Genomic DNA, 23060 nt, shown 5'->3' with positions numbered 1-23060 from the left:
TTCTTTCTTTACCCCAGCTCAGTTCAATGGATGCCCTAGCAGTGTCTCCAATGCTCTGAGTGAACCTTGGAAAAGCTATTTCTCCCTAAAAGAAACTAAAACTAATTCCAGAAAAAAGGATAAGACTCTTATAATACCCAGGGCTGAGGGAATCATCTGAAAAGGCTCCCACAGGCCAAAGATGGGACAATTAGTTTCAAATAAACACAAAAGTTGCACTCTGTATAATCTCCCAAAACATCCTTTAATCTGAGTTCATACATAGGTTTGTTCTTATTGCTACCATTGTTTTAAAACTGATCATCTTTGCAGGATGAGCAGCAGCCCCGCCTCTCTACAGTGGTACAACAAGCTAAACAACACTCGGGCAAGTCAGAGGTGTCCACAAATGTGCGTGTGCGGCTGGAAAGGAAGGAGTAAGAGGAGCGGGAGTAACAGCACAGGGAAGAGAGCAGAGGGAGACTTTATAGGGATGTACAGTAGGTCATGGGAAAATTCAGGATGTTGTTCCTAAAAGAAATTACTACACACAGGAGTGACACGCTGTAACTTATTTCAGATAATTACTTCATCATTATGTGAGGAATAGATATGGGGGTAATGAAAAAAGCAACTAGCCCTCTTAGGAAGTTACTAAAGTCCAGACCAGAAGTGGAAGGGGTGAGTATTTAATGCTAGGAACAGAAGAGACAGGACATTAACAGAATCTGGCTATCTGACTTTTTATACAGTTGCAGCATTTACACAACATTAAAACAAACCGGATTGCTAGTGCCTTTGTAAAGTACCGCTATAGAACGGGAGTCCTTCAGCAGAGCTTGTGGAGGGCGGTGCTGTGCGATGAGTAAGCAAGTCTAAGACACAGCGCAGCTGTCATGCGCAGGGCCCTACAGTCACACTCGCTCTGACGCTGGCCTCGACACCTACCTAGATAGACATTCTGGAACTGTTCCCGGGTCTGTCTCCTCACTGTAATGGAAGTGATAAAGGACTGGAGAGATGGCTTAGCAGCTAAGAGCACTGGCTGCTGCTCCTGCTGCTCCAGACGACCTGGCCTGAATTCCCAGCACCCACCCACACGGGTACTCACAACTATCTCTAATTTCTGGTCCAGGGTAGTCAATGTTCCCTTCTGGGTTCTTGAGGTGCCAGGCACATACATATTCATGTTACACACCATATATGCATGCATATGTATGTATACACACATACATACATACATTCAAGCAAAACACTCATACACATAAAATAAAAATCAATAGATCTTTAAAAGCATAATTACAATAGCTACTTCATAGGACTCATAAGTATGAAAATAAATATAAAGAATTTACCTAATAGTTCAATACATACTAGCTATCCAGTGATTAACTCCACTCCACCCACTTTCCACAGCCAAAAACACGAACTACTAAAAGAGGGAGGTAGTGATCATATAGCAGCAGCCTATACAATCTCTGGAGACTTCCTGTCTGAGTTTGGTAGTACGCTCTCCTCTGTTCTCATCTGACAGAGTGAGTCATGATTTTAGATACCAACTACTTGAGAGAGAAACGTGTAATTGTTGTTAGTAAAAAAAAAATCCCAATTTTTTTTCTTTTTTTTTTTTTTTCTTTTTTTCCGGAGCTGGGGACCGAACCCAGGGCCTTGCGCTTGCTAGGCAAGCACTCTACCACTGAGCTAAATCCCCAACCCCAAAAAAATCCCAATTTACTATCGCACTGCATTTTAAAAAACAAAAGCACAGTAAAACTTGGAATCCTGGTCATATATAAAGGAGCCTTATCCTGCAGAACAGTTCAATGCACTCGGTCATCCCATACCTGACTAGATAGCTTACATATTTACTGGATGTTTAAAATAGTTGTAGATAAATTCAACCTTTAGCTACAGATCAGAGAGATACAACATACAGTTTCATGGTATTTAAGTAATTTTTTTCTCTTAATGTCACCAATAAAGAAAAAATTATAATAGCTACTTGTGTGGTGGTATGAATACGCTTGGCCCAGGGCACCGGTGGCACTATCTGGAGGTGTGGCCTTGTTGGAGAAAGTGTGTCACTGTGGGCGTGGGCTTTAAGATACTCATCCTAGCTGCCCAGAAGCCAGTCTTCTCCTAGCTGCCTTCAGAACAAGAAACATAACTCTCAACTCCAGCCCCACATCTGCCTGGACACTGCCATGCTCCCACCTAGATGATAATGGACTGAACCCCTGAACCTGTAAGCCAGCCCCAATTAAATGTTGTCCTTTAGAAGACTTGCCTTGACCATGGTGTCTGTTCACAGCAGTAAAGCCCTAACTAATATACTAACACAGGATTCATGTTATAATATGAAATGAATTTTAGCTGATATATAATATTAATTCAATAATTTCTAGCTATCAAGTGAGTAATTCCACCCACCTACTTCCCACAGCCACAGGTTCCCTCTACTTCTTCACCATTACAATGTTGTTTTTAACATTCACCCTGCTTACAACTACCTAATACATTCACAAGTACTTTTGGTTCTTTTTCTCACGGTGTTGCATGTGCATGAGCAGCAGAGGGCTGCATGCCACAGTGAACGTGTGGAAGACAAGAAGCTTCTCTGTGCATCGGTCCTCTCCTTCCAGCTTTGTGTGAGTTCGGGGCTCGAACTCAGGTTGCTAGGCTTGGGTGGCAAGCACCTTTACCCACCGAGCCCTCTCACCAGTCCCAGGGACAATGAACACTAAATGTTCCTATATATAATAAATAGATAGGGTTTTAATAGAAAGCATAGTTTTCTTTAAATAAAACATAGCATGTACAATACATTGGTATCAATAATCAATATATTTTTAACTTAATTAATCAATCTTAAGAACATCTAAATCTGCATGAAGAAGAATCCAAGCCAATTCCTACTATCGTTTTCCAAATTCATGTTTAAAGACGTCAGAAGCCTTTAAATAATCCAATAGCCAGATGTGGTGGTGCAAACCTTTAACCCCAGCACTGGGGAGGCAGAGGCTGGTAGATCCCTGTGAGTTGGAGGACAGCCCGAGGAACATACTGAGTTTCGTTCAGGACAGCCAGGGCTACACAGTGAACCTATCGATCAATCAATAAACAAGCAAATGCAAAGCCAACAGAAAAGAAGATGAGAAAAGTTATGTATAAGCCATAACCATTTGGACTTTTTAGTTGTTCACACTTCCTTATCATGTCTATTTGTTTATTTCACAAAACAAAGTATTTGGGCCAATATTTGATGTTCTCTTACATTAAAATATTCCCACAAAAACTGTAAGAACAATTTCCACTGGGCGAAGGTAAGGGGAGGAAAGGCAAGAGGCAAACTTTGCACTTAAAAATCTTTGGCTCTACTTGGGAACATTCACTGCACATGCATTAACTTAAGGACATAAAAAACTTTCAAGGGAAAAGATCCATTTTACTACAGTCTATTAACCAATTCTTTAAAACCCTCATAGTGCGGGCCTAAGGCAACTTACCAGATTGAAGATGCCAGTAAAATATTAGTGTGGTTTGTAAGGAACTTCAGTGGAGGCTCTGCAAGCAGTATACACGACAAAATTCCTCCCCCAAAGCAATGCAGCATAGCACTCAACCAGCTGGACAGGGGGTTGCTCCAGGCCGCGGCCACCGCTCCTGAAAGGACAAGTGAACACGCCCTGAGACAGCTGCACATTTACCAAAAGCGCTAAGCACCCAATACACTAGAGAAACAAACTGTTTATTTCTAACAAATTATACTCATAAGAGAGCTCATCATGGCGATTGACGTCTGTGTTCTTTTCAAGTCATGGGCTTCACTGTGTGGAGTGTAGTGAGATGGCTGCAGGTGTGTGCAGGTATGTGCAGGTGTGTGCAGGTATGTGCAGGTGTGTGCAAGTGTGTGCAGGTATGTTGGGAGGGTACTCTCCAGTGCATGCACGTGGAGGTCAGAGGTGACGTCAGGACGTCTTTCCTCGATCGAATCTCCACACTAGTTTTTGAGACTTGCTGAGCCCGAAGCTTGCTGCCGCAGTTAGATTGACAGACCCGTAAGCCTCCAGGATCCGCTGTGGTTCCAGGCATGTGTTGCTTTAATTGCCTTTTCCTTGGGTTTTGGAGATAAAGTCAGCTTTTGACGCCTGTGCAGCCAGTGCTTTATCCACCGAGTCCTCTAACCCCAAAACAATAGGTTTTTCTTCAAACAGACATAGGGTTTGTTTTTGAGGTGGGGGAGAAGGTAAGAGCTAGCGCACACATCTATGTGCTTGAGTAATCTATGATGCAATTGCCTATGTGTGCACATACGGAAGTGGGGCTGACCCGGGGCTGACCCGGGGCTTCTTCCTCTATTGCTGTCTTTTACCTTTTGTTAGGCAGGGCACTATATAACCTTGGCTGGCCTAAACTCTCTACGTAGACAAGGCTAGTCTCATACTAGAAACTAGAGATCCATCCACCTCTCTCAACCTCCTGAACGCTGGAATGAAAGGCATGCATCACTCTGCCTGGCTCCCTACCTTACTTTTAGAGACAAGGTCAGTCACAAAATCCCGAGCTCTCTGTTCTGACTCCACAGGCTGGTAAGCACTCCTAGGTTCTTCCTGCTGCCACCCTTCCAGCACCATGGCCAGCTTTAACAGGGGCTAGGGACACAGACTCCAGTCTCCGTGCTTGCACAGCAGGCCCTTTCCCCACTAAGCCATCTCACAGCCACAGGGGTATTTTTAATGACTAATTTGACATCCTCAAAATATCATCCAAGTTTTTTTTACCAATCCCCTAATAATAGATGGTTCATTTAAAAAAGGTCCCACTTAGTGTTTCCTTCTACCCCAAATCTTACTGTGAGCACTCCGAAACAATGTGTCAAAGGACTATATTAAGGTCGGAGACCAGTGAAATGGCTTAGCAAGTAAGCCAAGCCTGAAAACTTCCTTTGAGCCCTAGGACAGATATTGTGGATGGAGAGAATCAAATCCCACAAGTTGTCCTCTGACAACCACGCATGCGCACACACACATATACACATACACATACACACACACACACACGCGCGCGCGCGCGCTAAATAAATAAATAGTGTAATTAATTTTTTTAAAAGAAAAGTTGGACCAGTTGGGTGGCTCAGTGGGTACAGGTTCTTGTACAAGTCTGACAACCTGAGTTCAGCGCCCCAGAATCCATGAAAAGATGTGAGAAGAGAATCAACTCCACAAAGCTCTTCTCTGACCTCCACACATCTGCTGTAGTACCCTACCACTACCAATGACGAAATAGGTTTGCTGTTTGTTTTATTTAAGAAAGGTTTATAACCTTAATTACTTTAGAAAACTAAGTACCTACAGTAAACAAACTAAGCTTTCAACATATCAACCTGGGAATAAAGAACAAACTCAAATGTCAAAGATAATGGGGACAGAGGGTAGATAGCTAAGACACACTGCTGCTTCTAATGGCTAACCTTGATTGTCAACTTGACTACAACTGGAATCAACTAAAACCCCAGCAGCCGGGCCTGCCTGTGAGAAATGTTCTTGATTTGATCATTTGAACTGGGATGATCCATCCTAAATATGATACTATTGTACCTCTGAATATATATAATACATAATAAATATTAGATATTAGACATATAAATGGAAGAAGGTGGGTAGAGACTACTGCCAGGCCCTGCAACCCCAACAGACTGGGACCGCACCTGCGCTCTGCTCCTTGCTGCCACACCTGGGGCTGTTCCTGGGCCTGGCTCTGTGCTTTTCCCCCGCTTGCCAGTGATAATGGGTCCTGCGTGGTCTTTGATAAAGTCTACAGCTCTGACAATGTGAGAATCAACACTACGGCTGAGGTCTCTGGTGGGAATACAATCTATACAGTGACAGTCCCCGTGAACGAGTCAGTCGGTGCTGGGGAGAACAACAACCCAGCGGGCATCTGGGGTGGAGCATATCAGAAGTGCAGCGACAGCAGTGTCTATGAGTGGACATACCTAAGCAACCCGGCCTTCTGGACAGCCTGGACAGCTCCTAATTCTGAGGATGTGACTAAAGTCAATCTGCAGGTCTTCACTGTCATTAATCGCATGCACAGCTACAGAGTCATCTGTGAGACTGGAACAAATAAAATCCTCGATCTTGACCCCAACTCCTGAGAGTTTTGAGACCAGCCGGACCACAACCATGACTACAGCCATGACCACAGCCAAGACCACAGTCGTAACCATAGCCGTGACCACAGCCACAAGCTTGGCCATCTGTACTCTCTGCAGCCCCCTGGCAGGCGCTTGTTTTTCTCATTAGTAAACTCCTCTTCTAAAGGAAACTGGGGAAGCAAATCTCCAACCTCCAGGGCATCCTCCCGAGCTCACACATACAAGAATGAAGGCTTTTGGTTTTGTTTTTTTAAAACTCATTTATTCGTTTTATGTATATGAGTACACTGTAGCTGTCTTCAGACACACCAGAAGAGGGCATCAGACCCCATTGCAGATGGTTGTGAGCCACCATGTGGTTGCTGGGATTTGAACTCAGAACCTCTGGAAGAGCAGTCAGTGCTCTTAACCACTGAGCCACCTCTCCAGCCCATGAATGAAGGTTTTATGTCCTCAGTCTGCAGCTCCACCACCTCTGGATCACAGACCTGAGACACCAGTGCATTTGAGGAACACAAACATTTCCTGGCTCTCTCAGGGCACAAATTCTGTTTTTTGTAAATACTTAGTCCTTCCTGGTTGTAACCTGAAGTTCTGACTCTCAGTTTAACATGTTGACAGGCAATGAGAACTTGTGTTTCTTGCCAAAGTATTTCCATGAGCCTCCTGGGCTTTGGGGTGGGGAGGGGAATATCTGAATAATCTTCAGATTTCTGGCCAAACCTACTCAGGTTACAAAGGACTTAGGTGACTTATATGACTGAAGGAAAAAGAGAAATGAGTGATTGTCCTGTGGCTACTAGCCCACTGTGCCCAGACCAGTCAGTAGGTTTTGAAGAGAGAAAGTATATAAAAACTATGCCTCAGAAGCCAATGACAGGACACATGACTTTTTTTTCCTAAGTCAAATAAATGATATATTGAACAAGAAAGAAGAAGAAAGTGGGTAGATTGACAGCTAGTTAAGGTAAAGATAATCTATGCAAACGAGTGTATTAACCTGTTCAATATCTTCTCTTGCAGTGTGACTGACCACATGCTGATGAGTTAGCACAGTAAGGAAGTGGCCTTTCATCTGTTCCTTTGGGCTGTGAGCGCTCACTAATCAATGAATAACTAACACTTCACTGAAACACCTAGGGCTAAGACAGTAGAGTCAGCTGAGGCAGGTGGAGCACAGAACCTAGGTTCCTAGCAACACACTCTGGCTCCAGTACCTTCTCTGGTGTTAACGAGTAATTGAGTGCTCTCCCCCGTGACGTACAAGTACCTCCAGTGCCCAGCTGCGTGGGAAAAGTGTGTGTGCTGGGGGCGATCCCACCTCACAGCAGTGTCATAAGGATCCACAGCAGACGGACGTTTCCAGAACTTTATGACAGTGAGAATGGCACATAGTAAGCAGTAGGTTATTCCATCATCACACAAGAAAATCAGGGGAAAAGAGCAAAACTGCCTGCCCCTTTTTCCATGTCCACATGACCATGTGACTCCACAGTCACATGTGTCTCCTGGGGAGTGACTTTATCTATTCCTCTAGGCTACTTATTCATTCACATATGCATTCCTGCATGCAGGCTTGTGTGCACTCATGCCCTCCCCTCCCCTCCCCCCTTTTACTTCCTCACATACAGAGGCATACCCTGGTTAGCAGTGGAGATGAGTTCTAGGAATGGAAGCTCTACCTGAGTAAGATTTAAAGTGCGCCATGTGGCCATCACTATGAAGACATATTCTAAAGTAACCGACTACTTCCCATAAGCTCACATTTAGAGTGTTTTTCTAACAAATGACCTTTCTCCTGCACTCAGCATTCGCTGGCTAATAAGAGGACCCATATACATCCAGACTTCCCTTTACCCATCAAGATAACACAAATCAAACATACTAAGTGCTATTCATTTCTCATTAAGCCTAGCAACTAACATTTCTCACAAGTTCGATTTACTCACTGCATTTAAGACCTCATCAGATACTTGATCTTGTCCACAAGTCATAGCTCAATTTGAGACGTAATCTTTAAGATTTTAAAGGAGACCTTAGTAAGGAATAGGTACTCTAAAACTGTTCAGATGACAAAAAAAAAAAAAGTGAAATATCTCAAACCATTTAAGCATTAAAATTATGCCACCATTAACTTCCCTTACCGAGTGTTATCACAATTTACACAGTTAGGAGCACTCAGGAGCTCTCTAGCCACAATCTCTTTTGCATTCATTTGTATCCTATACAAAATGAAAATATTATATACTTTATAAGGATATTTTAAAAGTCATGTTTATGCTGAGTACACGGTAGACACTGCTGGCTGATGTAGTTGCTGAATAGACCAATCTGGGAGCAGCAGTAACACACGTGCTAAACGAAAGCCTTGGCTGCTGCTCCTTCACTCCTCTATGCCAAGAATATCACCATTTTATTGAAAGGCGGGGGTGGGCATGGTGTGCCCACCATGTCAGAGAAAGTAAACACAACAATCCTTATGCCAATGAACTAGGATGGATTAGAGGAGACTCTGAGAGAAGAGAGAGCTCTGGGGAGGGGATTGCCTCCCTCTACTTTCAAAATCCTGTCAGTAAGAAAAGCTTCTCTAGCTCAGACTACACTAATTGGAGCTGTGGGTGGGGGGGGGGGTGGATGTGTGTGTGTGTACATGTGTTTGTGGTGTGTGTATGGGTATTCACACGTGTGTGGATACACATGTTGTACATGGGTGTGTGTGAACATGTGTGTACATGTATATGGAAGCACACAGTTGACATTGGTATCTTCCTTAATTTCCACCCATTTTATTTATTGAGACAGGGTCTCTCTCTGAACCCTGGTTCACTGATTCCAGCTAGACTAGCGAGCCAGGTTGCCCCAGGGATTGCCTGAGTCTGCCCCAGCACTGGGGTTATAGGTGGCCAGCATACCTGTCTGGCTTTTACCTGGCTTCTGGAAATCCAAACTCCTTTCTTATGCTTGTACAGCAAGTGCTTTATGCATATTTCTGTAGCCCCAAATTACTTAATTTTTAACATACATTTAAGAGCAAGAGAAAAAATTCTCCATCCTACCTTAAGATATTTCAAATATGCTATCAACAGAATCGTTTTCCCAAAAATTCTTTGCAAAAGCTGTCACACTGCAACCTAAATTAAGTTTCAAGTACAGGATGGCTGAAATACAATCACATATGAACTTTAATGTCAAATGGACAGCTAGCGGAGGACGTGACAGGCAAATGGCCTAACTGAATGAAGCCTGTACCCATATAGCCTCCTAGAGCTGGAAAGGCATGGGGAGTGGCTGTGCTGGGAAGAGCAGTGGTCAGGGACATGAAGAGTAGCCCAGTCATATGACCCAGGTTATTTATAGTAAGCCCTTTGCAGCTCACAGTTGGAGCTTGCATTTCCCTCTACCCAATGAAACCAGGAGCTAGCAAACTGCTTCTATTGGTTAGATGTAAGAATTTTAGACACTGTGGGCTACACAGTGTCTGTTCAATCATCCAGCTCCAATTTGGCAGAAAAGCAGTCATAGCTGATGTGTAATGGAGTGAAAACACTACATTCCAGTTAGACTTATTTTACTAAGAATGAAAGCTAAACATCAAATCATACGGCCGTCCATGAACTCACCGAGAATCACACATACAAAATCCCAAAAGAACCCACAGCCTGAGCCTGAAACAGCGTCACTAACTTGGTTATAACAAGACCTGGCAGCATTCTTCATAACTAATGGTTTGAAAAACAAGAGATGGCGAGCACGTGGCTTGGCAGTTAGGTCTTTTATAAGCCACTGGCTCCTGGTGATGGGCTGTGAATCATCCTATGTAGACAGGCAGTAGCTCTGGCGGCAGCCAGCACCTATAATGCAGCTTGCAATTAATAATCAAATGCCTTTTTCTCTATACTAATCTAAAAGGAAAAAGGAAAGGCAGAAGCACTTCAGTTGACTGGACCACACCCGTCTTCCTTCAGATCTATGCTAACTTTCCTACATTCTAACATGTTCCACAGATGATGATCTTATTGGGCATCTACACAGCATCAGATGGCTTTCCTACATAGATAGTATACTGGAGCTAATAAAAAAAAAAAGCGTTTTATCCCAGCACTTGGAAGAAACAGATGTATCTCCATGAGTTCGAGGCCAGCCTGGTCTACACAGGGAGCTCCAGGACCACCAGGGCTACATAGAGACATGTTTTCTTTTTTTGAAAGTAAAGCAAAACAAAATCAAAACCAAAATAACAAGACACATGCAAACCAGAGTGTGAAGGTAAGCTCTACTCCAGGGTTTCTGCTATCAGTTAAGAGTCTAGTCAGAAAACAGAAAACAGTTATTTTAACAGAGAGGATTTAATATAAAGAACGACGTACATATAGAACTGTCAAACGAGCCGTTGAAAAGCAAAGGTAAATACAGCGTAGGAGGTATAAGCGTCTCAAAGCAGTTACTATGGGGGAACAAAGATAAGTTGAAATTGTTAAAATTCATAGAGAAAAATCTCTTTAGAGCCAAAACTGGACCCCTGAGGAGGAGACACTCTAGCTGGTGTCCAGTCCCACCCACTCACTGTGCAAACAGGATGCTAAGTTTAAAATTCTCACCCATGCTACCCACCCCATTATTGGTAGAGTTTAGTCATGCACATGTAGAGGCAGAGGTAGAAGCTGGGTATCTCCTTTAAGCTTACTTTTTGAGACAGGTCTTTTATGAAACTTAAAACTAACCAATTCAGCTAGCCTGGCTAGCCAGGAATCCAGCACTAGGATTAGGAATGGGCACCACAGCACAAAGCTTCTGAAAATGGCTTATGTGAGATGGAACTCGGGTCATCACGCTGTGTCACAAGTACTTTACAAACAAAACCCCAGCCCCAGTCTAGGTCACTTCTCATACATCCTTTCTCACTCCACACCAGATAGAATCTATTCTAGCTTTTTAAATCATACAACACAGGGTGTTTCTGAAGATTATGGATGCTGTCTTCTTATCCAGATATTAATTACATGGACTGGTACATCTGCGCACTCCCAGGCCATCCATTTATGACTTTTGTCCTTTTGATGCATATATATAAGCATCCACAAAAACTGCAAGGTATGCTGCTGTCACTTTCCACTGTCCCTAACACCAAGACTGACAAGGAAATTCTTGATATATCAACTTTTCATCACCCACAAACTAGATATAGGCTCAGCGGCATCCTTTGTTTCTGGATTTAATTACAAAAATAGTAGAGAAATTGCTTTGTGGTGTGGAAATTATAAAAATCATGGAGAATAAAACACAACAAGGCAGCTTATTGAGACTTGTAAATACTGAAAACCCAGAACAGTAAGAGAAAGCAAACAGCAAAGAGTAAGAAACTGGAACAGGCAAGACCTGGAGTCAAGAACAAGCTCTATAATTTACTACCCACGTGCCCTAGGAAGGGCACTTCATTCCCCAAACTCCACATCGGTCAAACGAGTGCATCAGAAAAGAAATGCATAGGGATTTATACATATCCCACTGCAATGGTCTTCATGGAGCTGAATTCGGTAACTATCATTACCATGTAAGAATGACAGTGCCGCAGTATGAGGCACCCCTCAAAGAGAAGAAAGAGCTGCGCTTCTTTAGGGCTATAACTATCTTTTGTTTAGGGAGCCTCAATGTCTAACACAGTTCCTGAAAGAGACGCTGCTCAGTGACAATGTGATTTAATGAAGCACATATGATTTGAAAGTTAGGAAAATGGTTGTTGAAGACTTCAGACTAAAACAAAGCTGTCGTGGATAGAAGAAATAATTGTAGATTAAATTTCAGAAGGCTGGGGTGTAGCTCAGTTGCTGAAGTGCTTGCTTATCATGCAGGAGGTACAAGGCTCAATTCCCAGCACTGCAAAAGAAACCATGCTGAATGCTTGTTACGCCAGCACTCAGGAGGTGGAGGCCAGAAGACCTGAATGCCAAGGTGTCTTCTGGTTCAAACCTAGCCTAGGGTACATGAGACCTTGAGGGGAGGGTCTTAGAGAACAGACTACTGGATGAGAACAAAGACTTAAAGACAACTGTCTGAGGAGGGGTTTTCTGAGGTGGAGGGGACTGGATGGTTATTTTTGTTGTGTTTTTGAGAAAGGGTCTCTATATGCAACCTAGGTTGGCCTGGAATTTAGGATTATCACTTGTCAGCCTCCTGAGAAATGAGATTTCAAATCTTCACCATAGCACAGCCACCGTGGCCAAATTATTTTAAGATTTATGAAAATAACAGTGGCACGAGTCCCTCATACGACCTGGCACTCAGGGGACCCCTAAGGCAATGGTTCTCAACCTTCTTAATGCTTGTGACCCTTTAATAGAGTTCAGCGTTCTGTGCTGACCCCAATCATAAAATGGTTTTCATTACTAGTTCATAATTGTAATTTTGCTACCATTATGAATCTCATGTAAATATTTTTTGGAGATGGAGGGACCCAGAGGTTGAGAACTGCTGCTCTAAGGTAAGTTCAGGGCTATCCTGGGTTACATAAATCTCTTTCTCAAAACATACAAACAAAAACCTTAAAAACAGAAATAACAACAACAAAAAAAGTATAAAGGAGAGAAAATCCTCATTACAAAACAAGGTGGAATAAAACTGACAATGTAGCCAAGGGTGGTGACGTCCACCTTCCCTCCCAGCACCTGAGCGGCTCGGCCAGCCAGCCTGGTCTACACAGGGTCTCCAGGCCTGGTCTACACAGGGTCTCCAGGCCTGGTCTACACAGGGTCTCCAGGCCTGGTCTACACAGGGTCTCCAGCCCGTCAGCGTTACATGATGAGACCTTGTCTCATAAACGATAAATACAAATTAAACAAACAAACAAAAACCAGCCAGGCATGGTGGCATACACCCTTAATCCCAGCACAGGTGTAGGCTGATCTTAGAGTTCAGGACAGTCAGGGCTACACAGAGATAGACAGATGATAGCTAGCTAGATCAACAGACAGACAGACAGACAGATCTTACACTACTAGCTGCAGCCCTAAACTGCAGACAATCAAATGCCAAGGAATTAGAATTAATTATAAGACAAATGGAGGTAAAGGGGGAAAGATCCAATTCACATTAATACACTGATGTTTTTGTCTTTGATTATGAAGCAAAAGTAATGTAGGAAGAGGGGAAGGATGGTACCCTTCCCTTGGGTTTGAGTAACTATGATTACTGGGCTGCACAGATGGCTCAGTAGTTAAGAACACTTGGTATTCTTTCAAAGAACCCAAGTTCAATTGTCTGCACCCATGTTGGGTCGCTCAAGTCCAGGGACCTCTGGCTTCCCTTGGCACCTGCATTCATGCACACATACCCCTACAGACATACGCTCATCCACATAATTTAAAACATAAGAATAAATCTAAAGAAGAAAGAACCCTCCAATCTCAAGCACACAAATATGAGAGGTAGTTCTCCAAACTGTTGGGAACAAATATTCTTATTGCCACACAAAGAAACATAGGAACAATACAAAAGTAACCCAGCAAGACCCTTTCTTTCCAGGAGGCAAGCAAGCACACAAAGCAGGAAGTGTGGTACACACTTTAATCCCCTCAAAGGAGGCTGAAGCCTCTCCCCATCAGCTAGGTAACATCCTCACAGTCTCCCATGCTGGCTGGGTGGAGAACAACTGAGGCGTCAGAAAGAGGAAAGGGATCTTCCAGTCTGGGAATGCAGTGGGCCTCCCTTAACAACGGTGAGAAAGATTAAGAATGTCACAAAAGGTTTTACAGTGTAGGGGATGGTAACAGATTTGGGTTTCTTGGCATAGAAGTTTCACAAGCTGGGGGACATTCTGTTAGGCATGGCAAGCTGGCCACCTTTGAGAGAAAACCAGTTTCTCAAAAAACCTTTTATTCTCTAACTTACACTGGCATTTCGTAAAACCTCCACAGAGATTACACACGAGAGAACACAAATGGGCGGATTCCAAAGAGTGACACATTGGCAGAGATGGGAAAACAAAACAGGGTCTTGGAAAAGGGAGAACAGAGAGCCAGCTAGGGACAGAGTTCAGCTAGTGGACTGTTGGTTGAGCATGCGCATGAATCCCTGGATTTGATGCCCAGGACCTCGTGAAACCAGGTGTGGTGACACGGACCTGTAATCCCAGCACTCACCAGGAGGAGGCAGAAGAACTAGAAACCCAAGGTCACCTTCAGCCACACGGCAAGCTCAAAGCTAGCCTGGAATACATGAGATCCCGTCTCAAGAGAAGTGAGCAAAGCACTTGAGCAAACAAGTCTCACTGTCTCTTCTCTGTGAGCAGCCCTAGACCCTACAGAAACTGGTTTGCTTGCTTGCTAGTTTTTCTGTGCTACATTAGTGCATGCCAGCCAGTCAAGTACTCCACTTCTAAGCTATGTCCCCAGCCCCAGGTCTCATTTTTAATTTTATTTTTATTTTAGTCCCCAGTTATAGAATCTTCCTGCTAGTGTCTCTGACTCTTCTATATGATCCAGAACCAATGGTATTTTAGTATCTGCTATAATCCAGTAGAGTATTCCGAAAACAGCTCATCAGCTGTTGCTAAAATACCAATCTAAACTCTCCTTTATACCCCACTTACTGTGAGAGTAAGCATGAAGACTTCTTTGTGTCTCTCCTCAAAAATATTTCAATATCACCAACTCTTGAACCCCTCTGTTCACAGGCATGGCTTATGGCTGCCCCTGAGCCACCTCTGAGCAGATTGATGGAGGTGTGCCTGCACTGTGGGCTGCCCACAGCTGTCACTGTGAGTGTGAAGAGGAACTTAACATGTGTCAGCCACACCAACAGGAGCCTGTCATATCTTCCTCTGGTGGGGGATGGTCACGCTAGAAAGAACTGTGGTAGCAGAACTAAAACCACCCACACTCCCTCCATCACAACACCAATAGCATTCTTTCCTGCACTTGATGTCCAGATGCAGAACTCATTTTTATAGCACATACTTAAGGTAGATTTGTGTGGGTTGTGTGTTGTTGTGTTGTGTTGTGTTGTGCACACACAATCGAGCGTATTCCACGGTGTTCTAATGATGTGTCATTTTAAAACTGCCTGAATTACTTTAATGGCTGAAGAAAAATTACATTGAAAAAAAGGCAATGACTACCCAATAATCCTCTAATGTTAGGTGGATAAGCTGTTTTCAGTTTGCTGGAAGAAGAGGGGTGTTGCGACATTGCCTCTTGTTGCCCAGGATGGCCTTGAACTCCTATATAGCTCAGGCTAGTCTTGAATTCCTAGGGCCATGTGGTGGGTGAGGGAAGGACTCTGCTATCTGCACATGCATGAATTGTATGTAGCTTTACTGTACTGTGGGCTCTAGAGCTCTGGAAAACTGGTCATGGGGGGAACTGAAAGTATTATGAAGTTCAAGACCACCTGGAAAAGACCACTAGATTCCATTCAGATTATAATTAGCCAAATTTATTAAAATTGCTAGCACGGCTGCAATCTCTAACCCAAATTAGAGACATGTTGCCCAGAAGCAGGTGAACAAAGGGCTTTGAAAGGCAAAATCCACAAATACTTCACAGCTGTGGAATTTACAGGGATGTGAGCAACTGCCTTACTCCACATGCTCACAGCAATAAGCAAGTTTACAGAAGCCAGAGCAAGCAGTTAGTCATTTCACAGCAGTCACACCATCCTTGGGAAGGGGCAAGAAGTCAGAGTTGGTGGGAACTTAGCTTTCAGGAATTTAGGCCAGAGTCAAATGGCTACCATGGGTGCCTAGTACAAAGTGGAGTTTTCCTAGGCCATCACAAAGCACTGTCGATTGGTAAAGCATGGATATACTAAGCGATGATCTAATTAAACCTTGGATGAGACACACACATACCAGGGCTTCCATTCTAAATTAAGGGAAAGAAATGCTGACCACACAGAAGCTAATCACTCTATCTACAGACAGAGTCTGGACAAATATATTTTAATAAAAATAAAAAGATAAAAGATAGACAAAAACCTATAAAAATTATCATAAGGCATAAGACAGGTGCACAAAAGTTGAAGAGACACTTAAGAATAAACAACTAGGCGGGGTAGGAAGGTGTCTCCACTGTTAAACTGCTTGTCATGTGAGCATGAGGACCTGAGTCAGATCCCCAGTGACCACAGAAAAGCTGGGAATAGCAATGCTCACATCCAGAAACCAGCACTTAGAGGCAGGTCTCTGCAACCCACAGTCAGCTAGCCCAGACAAACAGTGAACTCCAGATTCACTGAGGAAACATGTCTCAACTAGGAGGAACAGGATCAAGGAGGATAATCCAGCATTGACTTTTGTCTCCTCATGCACTGGTACCTACAAGCATGAATGTACACATCTCCATAAACACATACATACACAATAAGTCTGAACTACTGAAAGACCTAGACATGTGCACATGTGCTCTGACAGAAAATCTACAGGAGACAGGTGACTCCTCAGAAAAGTGTAAATTACCAAGCAACTTACAATTAATGAGAAAAGAAGGAAACGCCTACCCATTAGAATGTATTAAGACCAGGTTGAGGGGATGGGGGTGGGGGGAACACCTTTAATCCCAGAACTCTCGAGGCAGAGGCAGGCGGATCTCTGTGAGGTTGAGGCCAGCCTCTATCTACAGAGTGAGGTCCAGGACAGCCAGGGCTACAGAGAGAAACTATCTCAAAACAAAACAAAAGAATGTACCAAGAAAGAAATTCACAGACTTCATAGTTGAAGTCTACTAAAGACCTAAAATCAGGCAATGCCTATTAAATACATCATCTTGACCCAAACCTACTTTATGAAAGCAGCAGAGCCTTACTGCCCAAACCAGAAATGGAGAGCCCAACAAAACAATCTAATGTGCAAACACCAATCATGAACATGAAGAAAACAACTGACATGGAGTGCTAGCAAATCAAATCGCTACACTGAAATAGTACATAGAGCAAGTCAGGTTTGTTCCAAGAATGAAAGAATGATTTATAGTTCTTCAATTCAGTAATTACATTCATGTAGTCGACATTACATTTCCATGGGAAAAGCAATATGTGTAATTATTTATCTCAATATATGTCTTCTATTTTGGTTTTTGAAACCAGGTCTTGCTATGTAGCCCAGGCTTCACTTGAATTTTCTCCAATCTTCCTGGCTTTGCTTCCCAAGTGCTAGGATTATAGACATTATTCAGCAGTGCTGATCAATAGATTTCTGATTAAAGACAACAACAAAGAAGCAAAGAAACAAACAAACAGAAACTTGATAAAATTGGTAAAATTGGTAAATAAATAGGGGCTGACCAGGAAGTTAACAAACACAATAAGGCTTTCTTACAGGACCCTTCCAAAAGGCCCATGGCAAACCTCACATTTCATTAAACTTTAGAAGCATCCTCGTGAATTCAGGAGCAAGGAAAACTACAGCCAGTGCTACTACTGGTCACTCTGCACCAGCTGTTTCACATGAGGCTAGAAAAGGAAATATGCTTCTTGGCTACAAGCAACACGACAAACTTAAGCCAAAGAGAATTTACTGGAAGAATTTCAGCAACTCCCAAAGGAAATCCAAAGCTAAAGATAGCACGTAAATACTAGGGACCTGCAAATGGCCATCAGAAGAGGGATCTCTGTGATAGGACAGGACCAATTCAGTTGGCCGCTCTGCCAAGATCACTGAGTTCCAAGTGTTCTCTGCACTAACTCATCACTGAGATGCAAAGACTTGCAATGAAATACCCATCCGCCACCTAACTGTTATAGAAAGGTTAAGGGTGTGTGGTGTGTGTGTGGTGTGTGTGTGTGTGTGTGTGTGTGTGTGTGTGTGTGTGTGTGTGTGTGTGTGTTATGTGTGTGTACTCGAATTCATGGAAAACAGAGGAAAGCATCAGACGTCCTACTCTATCATGGTCTATCTTACTCATTCTAGACAGGATCTCCAGCTGATCCTGAAGCTAGGCTAGCAGTCAGCAAGACCCAGCAATCCTGTCTCTCCCAAACCGCCATAGAGTCTAGGTCACAAGCACAGGTAGCTACTCTCAGCTTTTACATAGGTCTGGGGATTTGATCTCAGGTCCTCAGGCTTGTGTATGCAGCTGTCTTACCCACTGAGCCATCTAATCTCAAGCCCCGAGAGCTTCCTTTTGTGACCATATACTCAGCTTTGTCTTTTAGGGCAGAAGTCTAAAACATGAAAAAGACATATACCTAAGAAGCTGGAGATATGTATGGTCCAGGGGCTAAGAGCACTTATTACTCTTACAGAGGATCTGATTCAGTTTCCAGCACCCTCAATGGATGGCTTAGAAATACCTCTAACTCTAACATAACTCGAGCTCCAAGGAAATCTGACCCAGTGGCCTCTGCAGGCACCTGTACTAATATGTGCACACACGCACATGCATGCACACGCACGCATACACACTTAAAAATAATAAAAATAAATATATTTGTAAAAGAGCATAAGTCAGTATTGCTATAATCTTTGGACCAACCTTCCTGAAACAATATATAAATCCTAAAAGTCATAAAGAAGATCTGTCTATAAAAAAGTAAATAGAGGACTGGAGAAATGGCTCAGCAGTTAAGAGCACTGACTGCTCTTCCAGAGGTCCTGAGTTCAATTCCCAGCAACCACATGGTGGCTCACAACCATCTGTAACAGGGCCCCATGCCCTCTTCTGGTGCTATCTGGAAATAGCAACAGTGTACTCATACACTAAATAAATTTAAAAAATATAAATAAATAAATAGATATAACCATAATCTTTTTAAAACTTCTGCACTAAAAGCTAAAACTTAATGAGAGGAAAACCCTTCAGCACTTACAATGAAAGGTCCATGAAGTATGAAGAAAACAAAACAATCTATGTCCTGATACATAGGCAAAAGATACTAGGCATTTACAGGAATTAAATACAAATGACCAATAAACCAAGGAAGCATACACATTAATAACCATAAAAATGCAAATGAAAATGGCTTTCTCTGAAAATGGCCAGATGGTGAGGATTGAAAATAATCACTACTTTTAAAGTTAATAGTAGGTCCTCTAACACACTCCCTGGATGCTTACGTAGGCATTCTCCTGTGACTGCTGTCATTTGCTAATACTAGGTGAAAAGCATGTTTCCCTCCATGGTAATTAGCATTCAATTACCCAAGTGATTCTCAAATTTTGGACCCATATAGACCCCTAAAATTTAAAGAGGGCATGAATGGGTTGCCAGGATTTGGGGATTAGAGACTACAGAAGGGTAAAGGGGATTTGGAGTAGGAAAATACTTTATATTTTTATCATGACAGTCGTTCTATTACTGTTTTTATCCAAAATCATATAACTTTGTGATTAAAAAAATAGTGAATATACTTATGGAAAGCATACCTTTAAAAAAATTACTTTTAAAATTCCTTGGCCAGGGGCTACACTTGGTGGGAGAGCATTTCAGTAGCTTCCATCTCCAGTAACAACAATGAAGGGCCTAGAGTTTTTTGTTATATTTAGCATTTAGAAACATAAACAGTTTTTAAAGCTTTCACATTTGGATTTTAAAATAATGCATTAAATGTAAATAATGTGTTCTTTACCAAAATAACTATTATCCAAAGCAAGAAAGTATTTCGTGAGAAAAGGCACATTGCTGTCCAGTTAGGCAAATCTTAATATCTAGCTCGGACTTATCAGCTGCCTCAATCATCTCTTACGACACTAAGTCACATGGTCATTGAGAAACTTCGCTGTACGCTCATAAAGGCAAGAAACGATGAATAACCTCTAGGTACATTATGAAAATAATGAATTTTACAGTGCGTGACCGGGAAGTACGTGGAAAGTGAGCCTTTGAATCAGACTTTAAAAACGTCTGATTTAGTCAATACAAGGTACTATCAGATTCTGGATATGGAGCAGTAACAAAACTATAGTTCTCCTTAATCACAGAAACAGTATCCCATGCAGATGACCTGTTCAACGAGCTCCATAGAAACTGTCAAAAACCTATGAGAGTCAAGGATTTAGAGAATTGGTACTCAGGAAAAGGTAAGACATTCATACCATCCTTAAACTTTCACCCTTCACCTACGGACAAGAAAAGGCAGCAGAGAGCAGAAGGCCGAGAAATGCCGAACTCAAAGACAGAAAGACTCAGAAAAATGATGGGAAAGTGGGTAACTTTAAAAGTCAAGCCACATTCAGTGTGAGAGACAGGAGAACAAACATTGCTCTTTGATCACATGGTTCCCAGAACTCAACGTTGTGAAAATCACATCCCATCCCACACGTTTCACGGATGCTGAACTACAAAAGCCAAGTGACTGTTACCTGTACCACGTCTCGAGTGACTGAGAAAACGCAAAGCCACCCACTCTCCGGGTTTAACACGCTAGCAAGGTGCTAAGTCCCACCTGAGACGCTCTGTTCAGGGGTCTACATCACTTTCCTAAGACTGGGTCTGAGTCGGGTGCCCTGTACTGAGGGGTGGGCCGCAGGGGATCCCGGCGCCCCTGCCTCCGGCAGTGAGGACGCGGAACCAGGAGCGCGTCGGGCCCCTTCACTCACCTGGCCGCTGCTTCAGCGCCATCACCGACACCAGGTAGTGGGCGATGTCAAAAAAGGGAAACATGGACGTGCGGGAGAAGGCCAGAGTCAGATCATCCCACGGGTACTCCATGACGACTACCGACCCCGCCGGCCCCAGCAGCCGCGGCTGCCGGTTCCCCTCCGGCGGCGGGGATGGGGGAGGGGACGGCCGCGCCAGCTCCAGTCCTGCGCGTGCGCCCTGGTGCCTAGGGGGCGGGGCCGGGACGGGGGCGGAGCGGGAGCCGGAACGAGAGGCGGGGCCAGCGGATTATACCCTGGCTCTGGTTCTCCTAATAAAGGTATGACATTTTCTGAGTGCTGCAGTCAGTGTCAACTGACCCAAGGGGCGACGCTCAGAGTCAGATTCTGTGTAAACCGGTGCCATTCGTCTTCTACAACGTGAACTAACACGATGTAACTCATTGGTTACTTAGTGAAGATATGAAAAATAAAATGGTAATGCTTTATGCATTGAAACTAGTATTTTTCTAAACCAAGTTTCTCAACAGTAGAACCATTGGCATGTGAACTGAACAATTCTTTTTGGACTGCCCTAGGTATTATAGGGTATTATAGGGGAACCTTTTTTTTTTAAAGGACGGAATTTCACAAAGCACAAAAAGTATGGATGCCATGCCCAGGCAGTTGGTTACGGAAGATCATTGCAGGGAAATGCATAAGGTTTTAAAAGCTAGTCTATAAATGTTAGAAGTTATTTTGGCTAGACTATAACCTGAAAAAAGAAGTTAGAAAAGAAATGAAAAAAAAAAAAAACCTTCCACAGTGAAACCAGGCGGTTTAAGCTCTTGATCAATCGCTACACTGTGCTCAATCTTGTTTACCAAAAGCCCAATCTTTGTGCCGAGTGGTTGATCCAGCGAAGAAGATGGGCGGGTGGCTGAAGTTGCAATCCAGCACCAAAGATTTATGAGAAGAGACTAGGGAAATCAAAAATATACTCACTGGTCCAAGACAAAAGGTAGGATTGTAAACGTGGGTCTTAAGGGCACCCAGGTGCAAGCGGAGTAAAGTGGATGCAAACCCCACCTGTAAAGACAGCAAACGGAGCCAGGTTTCGGAAAAACAAGAAAAGGAGCAATCTGCTGAAATTAGTTGCAAAAAGAACTTGAGATTTTAAAAAAAAGTGAGGCTGGGTAGGAAAATAAAAGTAAGTTCGGCACCTTTTTATTTGACATGTCAACAGATCATGCTGTTACTTGGAATAGGTAACACATGAGCTGTTGAGAGAGAACATACGCCGGTTTCTCCTGAATTCAACCTTCACTATTAACCCACTTAGCAAACGTTATTTACATCCATGCTTTGTACCCAGAGTTTTACTGGCTGGAGGCACCGTCCTAAACACCAGACTTAAAATGTAAGAAAATGGTAGCAACTTTCATTTCGTAACCTGTCAAGTAACGCTGGCCTTGATAAAAGTACATTTTGATCTGCTTTTCTAAGCAAACACTTTCTATAAAGAAACATTTCTTTTTAGCTTCTGGCACACTTTGTTCGTTATAAAAATAACAGAATAAGAAACACTCAAGGCTTTATTGGCCCTTCTCATAGATATCGCAGGCTCCCTGACACGTGACTCAGCACATGAGTGTAAAATGTAAGCTTGCTCACCTCTGCCTAGCACCTGAGGACAATGTTTTTAAGATCTAAAAGAAATGAATTAGTAAGATCACAAAAAAGAACACATAAATGTTCTCTCCAGACTTTGTATGTGCCTATTATATTTGCTTCTGGTCACTACATAGACTACTTGATCTACTGAAATGCTGTGCAGTTGAGGAAAACAGGAATGGACGGAGGGAAAACTTAGAAGGAGAAAGAAAGGAGGGATAGTTCATCTGGGACTATTCAGACTTTTCCTGACATCCTGAAAGTGATTTACAAAAGTTGCTGATAAAATAAATCCAAGGTATACATCTTAGAAAACAAAGCTGGGCTAATCAGATTATATCTAAGGATCTTTGACTCTCCAGTTCTTTAATGTTTTATTGGGTTTTTGGTTTTGGTTTTGGTTGTTTTTTTGTTTTTTTTTTTGTTTGTTTGTTTGTTTTTTGGTTTTTTTTTTTGAGAAACATGTGAAACTAGTATTTTTCTAAACCAAGTTTCTCAACAGTAGAACCATTGGCATTTGAACTGAACAATTCTTTTTGGACTGCCCTAGGTATTATAGGATATTTATTAGTATATCTTGTGCATGCACACACACACACACACACACACACACACACACCAGTTGTAATGATCAAAAATATCTCCAGTTATTTCGAAATGTTCCCAGCATGAGGAGGATTACAAAATCATGCCCAGCCCAGAGCTATGCTGGTGAATGAATAAAGGAAAGTGCCTCCATTAATA

General features: G+C 42.8%; 1 protein-coding gene and 1 pseudogene across 1 annotated transcript in view; one reads left to right on the top strand and one right to left on the bottom strand.

Annotated features, from left to right (window-relative positions):
* Tmem38b (transmembrane protein 38B) overlaps positions 1-20803 on the bottom strand; it is a 35655-nt gene extending 14852 nt beyond the window's left edge. The window contains 2 exon segments of the mRNA NM_001014191.1: positions 3486-3642; positions 20664-20803. Coding sequence (NP_001014213.1) covers positions 3486-3642; positions 20664-20775 — 269 coding nt within the window. The 5' untranslated portion in view covers positions 20776-20803.
* Positions 3765-6300, top strand: Plet1-ps1 (placenta expressed transcript 1, pseudogene 1; annotated as a pseudogene).
* Positions 20804-23060: the final 2257 nt, after the last annotated feature.

Source organism: Rattus norvegicus, chromosome 5 (assembly GCF_021556685.1).
Source record: "Rattus norvegicus strain SHRSP/BbbUtx chromosome 5, alternate assembly SHRSP_T2T, whole genome shotgun sequence".
NCBI lineage: Eukaryota > Metazoa > Chordata > Mammalia > Rodentia > Muridae > Rattus > Rattus norvegicus.
Note: the sequence above shows the minus strand (reverse complement) of the source record. Positions and strands in the feature narration are given on the sequence as shown.